General features: G+C 35.9%; 1 protein-coding gene across 1 annotated transcript; it reads left to right on the top strand.

Annotated features, from left to right (window-relative positions):
• The first annotated feature begins 482 nt into the window (after positions 1-482).
• On the top strand, positions 483-1046 carry LOC128033859 (uncharacterized). Its single transcript, XM_052622328.1, has one exon. It carries the CDS (start codon positions 483-485, stop codon positions 1044-1046), a length of 564 nt encoding a protein of 187 aa, XP_052478288.1.
• Positions 1047-9794: the final 8748 nt, after the last annotated feature.

Raw genomic sequence — 9794 nt, 5'->3', positions numbered from 1 at the left:
TTTACCCTCGTTAAGGCCTCGATCAATACTGTGTAGGTTCTGCCAAAGCGAAGTACTAGTATTTATCCTGGTTAAACGCGAAGAATAAACAAGTGATATTGGTTAAAAATTGGTTAATGACTTAACTAGATTACTCTAATAGGATTAGAAACCTTGAGGCAAGTAATTTGGAAAAATCATAAGATGATTAGAACAAGAGTTGTTCACCAAATATTAGGAGTTACATATGATGTAAGTAGCAAGTGTTGCTTACCTAAATAACATAATCTTGAGAGTAAAGCTAAAGCTGACTTAAGAGGAGGTGAAATATGGATCCTTAACCCACTAGAAATACTTTCGAGAAAGTCTTTCCGAAATTAATATATGAGGGTTATTAATTTTGAAATAAAATAATTGGAACATCATTTAATAAAGTCCTATTAGTGATTGATATAAACTTGGTAAATTTACTCACACACATATTTTACAGTTGTAGATATATTATGGCTGCAAACACTAATACACTCTCATTGCGATCGGTCTTTGAGAAGGACAAATTGAATGGTTTGAACTTTCTTGACTGGTTCTGTAACTTGAGGATTGTCCTCAAACAAGAACGGAAATTATATGTCGTTGAACAACCACTTCCTAATGAACCACCCGCTAATGCCTCGAGGGCTGATAAAGATGCTTACAAGAAGCATCTCGATGACATGGTAGGCGTTGGATGTCTTATGCTTGCCAGTATGAATCCTGGGCTTCAGAAGCAACATGAGGACATGGTTGCTTATGATATGATCGAGCACCTGAAAGAACTTTATCAGGGGCAAGCACGGCAAGAGAGGTTCAATACCTCTAAGGCCCTATTCCAATGTAAGCTGGCTGAAGGAAGCCCAGTAAGACCTCGTGTCCTTAAGATGATTGGTTATATTGAAAGCATGTCTAAGCTTGGGTTTCCATTGAGCCAAGAGTTGGCCATTGATGTTATTCTGCAATCATTGTCGGATAGCTACAACCAGTTTATCCTCAATTTCAATATGAATGAAATTGACAAGACTCTACCATAGTTGCTCAGTATGTTACGAACGGATGAAGGAAACATGAAAAAGGTTGGACCCAAGCCCATACTGGTGGTCTGTAACAACAAGGGCAAGGGAAAGGCCAAAGTTCAGACAAAGCCCAAGGGCAAAGGTAGGCTCAAGCCTGAAAAAGGAAAGGCTACACTGAAACCTAAAGGTGGGGTGTCTAAGGAAGGAAACAGCTTTCATTGTAGTGTGACTGGACATTGGAAGCGAAATTGCCCTATCTATCTTAAGGAAGTCAAGAAGGCTAAAACAAGAGGAACGTCTGCTTCAGGTATTTATGTTATTGATATTAATTAATCAACTTCTACTTCTTGGGTATTAGATACTGGTTGTGGTTCTCATATTTGTACTTCTGTACAGGGACTACAAAGGAGTAGGACTTTGGCTAAAGGAGATGTAAACCTACGAGTTGGAATTAGAGAAAATGTTGTTGCACTAGCTGTGGGAACATATACTTTACCTTTGCCTAGTGGATTTGATGTATGTTTAGAGGATTGTTATTTTGTGCTCAGTTTGACTAAAAACATCATTTCAATTTCTTGTTTAGACAAAATTGGTTTTCAGATAATTATTAAGAATAATTGTTGTTCCTTTTACCTCATTAATGTTTTCTGTGGTTCGACACAATTGATTAATGACGTCTATATTTTAGATCAAATGAATCTCATTTACAACATAAATGCAAAAAGATCTAAAATAAATGACTCAAATCAAACTTATCTATGGCATTGTCGTTTGGGCTATATAAGTGAGAAACACATATCCAAACTCCATAAAGATGGTCTCTTGGATTCACTTGTTTTTGAACAATTTGAAGTATGTGAATCTTGCATATTGGGAAAAATGACTAAATCTCCTTTTACTGGTAAAAGTGAACGAGCTAGTGATTTATTGGGCCTAATACATTCTGATGTATGTGGACCAATAAATACACAGGCTAGAGGTGGATTTCACTACTTCATTACTTTTACTGATGATTTCAGTAGATATGGGTATGTTTATCTCATGCGCCATAAGTTTGAGTCCCTTCAAAAGTTCAAGGAATTCAAAAATGGAGTACAAAATCAACTAGGAAAAACTATCAAGACACTTTGATCTGATCGAGGTGGAGAGTATTTGAGCCTAGAGTTTGATGATCTTTTGAAGGAATGTGGGATTGTCTCACAACTTACTCCTCCTGGTACTCCTCAATTGAATGGAGTTTCTAAGAGAAGAAATCAAATTTTGTTAGACATGGTTCGATCCATGATGAGTCATGCTGATCTACCGACTTTCTTTCGGGGACATGCACTTGAGACAGCTACTTTCACACTAAATCGTGTTCCATCTAAATCGGTTCAAAAGACGCCATATGAGATGTAGACTGGAAAACGTCCCAGTTTGTCTTTCATGAAAATTTGGGGTTGCGAAGCTTATGTTAAACATCAGACGTCTACTAAGCTTGAACCCAAATCTGAAAGGTGTATTTTTGTGGTGTATCCGAAAAACTAAAGGATATTATTTCTTTAATCCCACTAAGAACAAAACGTTTGTTGCTCGGACTGGTGTCTTCTTAGAGAGAGAATTTTTTTCTAGAAAAGTAAGTGAGAGAAAGATTGAACTTGAAGAAATTCGAGAATCACAAGATACCACTGAACCAGAGATAGAGCAACAGCAAATTCCACAAGAAATTGAGGAACAAGAAACTGCTGTAGAAACACAACCACAGCGCAGATCTTTAAGAGAACGCCATGCATTTGAGAGATATGGATTTCTCATTACAACGCATGGTGACGTTCTTCCTATAGATCAAGATGAGCCTAGGACTTATCAAGAAGCAATGACGAGCCCATACTCTAAGAAATGGCTTGAGGCCATGAGATATAATATGGATTCCATGTATGAAAACCAAGTATGGACTTTGGTTGACCCACCCAAAGGGGTTGAGGGTGCAAGTGGGTTTTCAAAAAGAAAATCGACATGGATGGTAATGTACAAACATACAAGGGGCGATTAGTCACTAAAGGTTTTTGCCAAATTGATGGTGTTGACTATGATGAAACCTTTTCTCCTGTAGCTATGTTTAAATCCATCAGGGTCTTGGTTGCCTTAGCTGCATTTCATGATATGAAATCTGGCAGATGAATGTCAAAACAGCTTTCCTTAACGGGAAACTTGAAGAGGATGTGTACATGACACAACCTGAAGGTTTTGTCAATCCAAAGGATATTAGAAAGATATGTAAGCTACAAAGATCCATTTATGGATTAAAGCAAGCTTCTCGAAGTTGGAATCTTCATTTTAACGATGCAATCAAAGAGTTTGGCTTTATAAAAAATGAAGATGAGCCATGTGTTTACAAAAAATTTAGTGGGAGCACTATCACATTCTTGGTACTGTATGTGGATGACATACTTATCATGGGAAATGACATACCTACCTTGCAGTTTATTAAGACTTGGTTAGGAAGTTGTTTTTCTATGAAGTTTTTGGGCGAAGCCACTTACATCTTAGGAGTCAAATCTATAGAGATAGATCAAGACGACTATTAGGTCTAAGCCAAAGTAAATACATGGATAAAGTACTGAAAAGGTTTAGTATGGATGAATCTAAGAGAGGATTCCTACCTATGAGACATGGTGTTTCACTCTCAAAGAAAATGTGTCCTTCAACTCCACAAGAGAGAGAACGCATGAGTAAGATTCCATATGCTTCCACTATTGGATCTATCATGTATGCCATGTTATGTACCCGTCCAGATGTCTTATATGCCTTAAGTATGACGAGTAGGTACCAAGTAGATCCCGGTGAAGGTCACTGGACCACAGTCAAGAATATCCTTAAGTACTTAAGAAGAGCTAAGGATACATTCCTAATATATGGAGGTGAGGAAGAGTTAAGTGTAAAAGGTTACACTGATGCCAGCTTCCAAACTAAAAAAGACAATTCTCGATCACAATCAGGTTTTGTGTTTTGCCTTAATGGTGGTGTTGTGAGCTGGAAGAGTTCAAACCAAAGTACAGTAGCTGATTCTACAATAGAGGCCGAGTATATTGTAGCCAGTGAGGCAGCAAAGGAAGCGGTTTGGATCAAGAAGTTCATTACTAAACTAGGGGTTGTGCCTAGCAAATCAGATGCTATAGAACTCCGATGTGATAACAATGGAGCCATTGCACAAGCTAAAGAACCTAGATCTCACCAACGATCCAAACATATACTTAGGCGCTACCATCTTATTCGAGAGATTATCGATCGATGGGATGTAGAGATATGTAGAGTACCTACAGTTGATAACATTGCTGATCCCCTGACCAAGCCTCTAACACAGCAGAAGTATGATCGTCACACTAAGTCGCTTGGTATTAGATATATGAGTGATTGGTCTTAGTGCTAGTGGGAGATTGTAAGAGTATGCCTAAAGATCAATCATGAGATTGTTGTAATAACATACTTGATTTATCATGTTTATTAATATAAGTCATTACCATTATTATTTCAGTTTCTTTTCTCTGTATAAAAAAACTATTTTATAATAATTTCCTGAGAATAATATGATTATTCTTAAAAGGTCCTTAGTCAAGTATTATTGTTGGCTAAGACAACAATAATGCATTAAGACTAACATATAGTTGATTGATGATAAAGAGTTGTCATTGATATGGAGTGTCAAAATCAATGCATGAATATGTGTGTTAGAGAACAACATATTGGACTGACCCGCTATGAGTATGTTTCTTGGATTATTATGTAATTGTCACAACATTACTCATAATGATTACTATGTATATGATCCTCAGACTTGAGATCATCATTGTCCCAACATCGTGAGTTGTATATTTTGATACAATCAAACGTTCACCGTAACTGGTTGTTCTATAAAGGCTGATGTTGGATATACCACAATCTATGGAAAGGGATATGGTTGATCAATATAGGATAAGTCCCTCCTACATAATGGGAGTAATATCTTAGGTCACTTGATTGAGTGAGACTAGAAATGCATGGACATGCTCAAATAAGTTGATATGAGATGTCATACTTATTTGTATATCATAGTCTACTCAAGATATCAAGGAACATGGGATGGACTATGCAGGTGTGACTATTCCATGACTTGTGTCCAATCCAGAGATAAAGGACTTAAGGATTAAAGCATGAAAGGTTAATGGCAAAAAGGTTATGTCGAACCATGATTTCTTGTAACTTAGGTAGTAATGATGCATTGCCAAATGCCACTCATTGTTTGTAACATTAGAATCGTTCTAGTATTACTGCTAATGTTATAAGAACCTACAGGGTCACACCCTATGGTTGAAATGAACGGAATAAAACATAGTTGGTATTATGTTTGGTTGTGCCATGAATTAAATTAATTATAGAATTAATTTAATTTGGTAATCAAATATCGGACATATTATATGTAGAAGGTTGTTGTACACATAATGAGAACATAGTTCTATTAATATATGAATTTGGTTCATATATAAATTTAAATAAATATAGTTTACCGAAATCATTGTTATAATTAATGTAATTATAATTTTTGGTTTAAAAAATTATTATATTTTTTTATTTTTTAATTATGATTATTATGTTCGGATAAAATTTTTATATATATACCAATTAAAAAAGCCTAAAAATAACATTTTTTTGCTTGTGAGGTCTAGCAGCCGTCAAGCAAAGTATTCTTCAAAACAGTTTTGGAGATTTTCTTTCATTCATTGTCAAATTGGGTGGATTACGTAGAGGTCGGAATCATAAAATGTTACGGCTTGGTTCGCTAGTAGATCATAGATCTCATTGCCGAGGCATCGTTGTCTACTCAGATTGAAATTGCGATAATTTCGAAACCATTATTTCACCCTGATTTGTTCCTCGCACATAGATCCATGGGTTGCACCCCAAAATAATTTTTTTATTATTGATTTTCGCTGCGCCATGGTGGTACCGGCGTTCTAATAGGTACATCGTATTCTTTCTAGGATACATAGTCTAAGGGCTACTATACCCTTCTCAAAATATAGACATTCCTTAACTCTCGATCATCGAGCACACAGTATCCCCATGGAAGCACAGAACTCCAATAGAATTAAAGCTAAAGTTGGTAGCCTTACCTTCCTCAACCTGTCTAAAACATGGTGCAAGAGCCTCATCAGCAAATTTCTTCGACTGAATCTCATCCACTAAGGTAGGCCTCACTTGAAATTCTACAAGTAAAACCTCTATCATCAGTCAAACTCAACTTTGCGAACATTTCCCTCAAATTGGCCATCGACTTCCTACATAGCTTTGGAATATATTAAAATTCCATCGATGAAGACGACAACAAATTGATCGAGGTAGGGTTTAAAAACCTGATTCATTATGTTCATAAAAGTTGTCGGAGCATTTGTGAGACCAAAGGGCATCACAAGGAACTCGTAGTGACCATACCAAGTCTTGAAAGCGGTCTTAGAAACGTCTGTCTCTTTCACTTTCAACTGATATTAACTAGATCTCTAGTCCATCTTAGAGAACACTTTCGTACACCTCAACTGATCAAATAGGTCATCGATCCTCAGAAAAGGGTATCAGTTCTTTACGATCAACTTGTTCAGTTGTCGATAATCGATGCATAACCTCATGGACCCATCCTTCTTCTTAATAAACAAAACTAGAGCTTCCTATGGTGACACACTAAATCTAATAAATCCCCAGTCTAGAAGTTCTTACAGTTGCGCCTTTAGTTCCATTAGCTCTTTGGGGGCTATGCAATATGGAGCAATGGACACTGGAGCTATTCCTGACAATAATTAATGCCAAACTCTACCTCACACTGTAGAGGTAATCCATGTAACTCATCTAGACAGACATCAGAATAGTCCTGCACAGTATGGATGTTCTCAATAGAAGGCCCATTAACACTCGTGTCCATATGTAAGCCAAATATGCCTCGCATCCATTGCGTGCCAATTTTTCAGCCATTAGGGCGAAGATCACATTAGATAAGTAATATTTACGCTATTCAACCATAACTATCTCCTTCCCATCTAGAGTCTTTAGAGTGACCCTCTTAGTAGCATAATCCAATATGACTTTATGTTCTACCAACCAGTCCATTCTCAAAATGAGTTCGAATTTGTGGAAGGGTAATTCCATCAAATCTGTCAGAAATATTTCTCCTTGAATCTCTAACAAACACCATTTGTACATGTAATGCATAGGTTTATGCAAGTGTACACAATCGTTATCAAGTAATAAGTAAGTATCAAGTTATTGTTTCCACAGGGATTGTATTTGTGCTAAGTCACTTAATTTGTAAAATTATATTAACAATTTGGTAAATAAAAACACTATATTGTTGAAAAGTGGTGATTAAAATATATTAAATTAAATGTAATGATCTCTAATTCAAATTATCCTAAGTATGCAAACTAAATGAAATAGATTTTAGTAAAATTAAACAAAATTTTACAATAATTATAACATAAATAAACTAGGACAATTACTTTAATTAAACTCAATTTATTATCAACATGCTTAATAACATTTGGAAAAACATTCCATGGCAACTCGATCTTTCATAAGTTTGGAAACCACATTAGGTCCTTTCAGAATCCTTTACTTAATAAATACGCATTTTTCTGATCCTTATTTACTAAGGGTTTCTTTGTATTCGTGTGAAGTAATAGGGACGTGTTAGGTTTGAAACAATTTAATCACACAAATCTAAAAACTATGCAGATAACAGAGCTTGGTCAGAGTTGTTATGCAACCTACAATTTAATCGGGTCAGGATCTAAATTAAGCAGCAAATTTTAATTATATGTCCATTAGCCGTCGTCTGGTTGGGATTGCTTAGCTAATTCAGGTGCATTTCAATCACGTATGAAGGAAATACAGACTTGATTTTAATTGAAAACATGATCGATTGAGGCACAAACATTATAAGAATGAATCAAATAAATATTATTTAATCAAAGCAATCATCCTAGCTTAAACAAAATTAAGCTAACATTGTTGTAAACAAGAAGAAAGAACACATAGCAAACATCTTTATATTAAATTAAAGAAAAGGAAGATTAAACCCAATTCAAAGTGGTTGTCACCTAAGACTCTGACTGACGAGGCTCTTTCGTTCCTTTACTTTGCTCCTTTGCTGATGGCTCTCCAAGGTGACCCACCAAGGGTTCTTTAAGAGGCTAATTTTTCTAAAAATCCTTATGCAATGATGATGATAGGAGTGAGGGGGAAAGATAGCTAAGAGAGTTGAGAGAGGAGAGAATGATGAATGAGTGAGGGATGATTGAAAAAGTGAGAAATGAGCTCTTATTTATAGGTGAGGCAAGGGAGCTAGTTTGCTAAAAATAGGAGTGTCCATCTTTTGAAACTTCTTCCAAGGATGACCGGCCATGAATTGAGGAAATTTGGCTGATTCTGCTTGGTTCTTGGTCAATTTGGGTGCCACCACAACTCAGGACTAAGACTCGATCACCAGCAAATCTTTAGGAAAATCTCTGATTTCTTTAACTCTTCAAGGACCTTGTGTAATTAAACCAAAAATTGATTTATGATCAGCCATGTGCAGCCGAAAATTGGGTTGACTTGGTCCCCAATTTGGACGGTTTTGCAATTAGAAGAAAACTCTCAGACCTGTCCAAAAATAGTAGATAGTTTAGAGGACCAAATAATATAATTTTAACCACTTCAATTAATTAATTTACTTAATTAATTAAAACCTAATTTATTAATGAAATATTTAAAATGAATTATTAAATATAACTTTATATTTTATTATTTAATTTAATCATGCATGACCCACTTTATAGCTTAAAAATATAAATGCTCAAACTAATATAAAATAAGCCATTTTATGCATGAAAACTATATAATAAAGCATAAAATCACATTTTAATAATTTCTATGTCCTAATTTCATATTTTCGCATATTTCATTAATTTATTAAACAATTACTTGGTTTTAACAACAAATTTAAGTAAAAGATGATGAATTATATAGGAAAAATCCTATCTATTTTTTAATTTACAGTATACTTTATTAATAGAAACAAATTATCCTAAGGGACTAAAGGCAGTCATATTACTAGCAGTATCCTTTACCTCAATACCCATTTTATCAGCCATTAAACATGAAACATATGAATGAGTTGATCCAATGTCAATCAGAGCAAAATATGGTACAGTATTAAGAGTAAAGGTACCTTTTACGACATCGGCAGTGTCATGGTCCTCTCTACACCTAGCTGCGTACACCAATGCAAGCTGTCTGGCATCAGCTCAGTCAGCACCCTAACCTTGGGCTCTCTGCCTCTACGCACATTACCACCCCTATTCAGACCTTGACCTTTCGAAGGCTGCTGTCTCCTTCCTGATTCTGAACACGAATTTGATCTGGTGCTTGCATCTGCTCATTACGAAGCGGACAATCCTTGATCTTATGCTCTAAAGATCCACATTTTAGGCATGCACCTAAACTCCTCTAGCATTCTCCCGTATGCCTCTTACCACAAGTGGCACAATATTGGGCTCTTCCTCTATCTGCAACAGCAACAACATTTTACCTAGGTTGATTGTCTTAAGCTCCCTATTAGGTCGTAGAGCCTGAACAGTGGGACCAACATCTCTCTTGGTAGTGATTCTAGCTCTATCCCTTAATTTGCATTCCAAACACTTCACTTCCTCCATAATTTTGGTTTTTTCCACTAATGTTTCGAAAACCCTTTCTTGTAGAGGGGCCACCTGCATCATTAAC

Source organism: Gossypium raimondii, chromosome 2, assembly GCF_025698545.1.
Source record: "Gossypium raimondii isolate GPD5lz chromosome 2, ASM2569854v1, whole genome shotgun sequence".
Taxonomy (NCBI): Eukaryota; Viridiplantae; Streptophyta; class Magnoliopsida; order Malvales; family Malvaceae; genus Gossypium; species Gossypium raimondii.
Note: the sequence above shows the minus strand (reverse complement) of the source record. Positions and strands in the feature narration are given on the sequence as shown.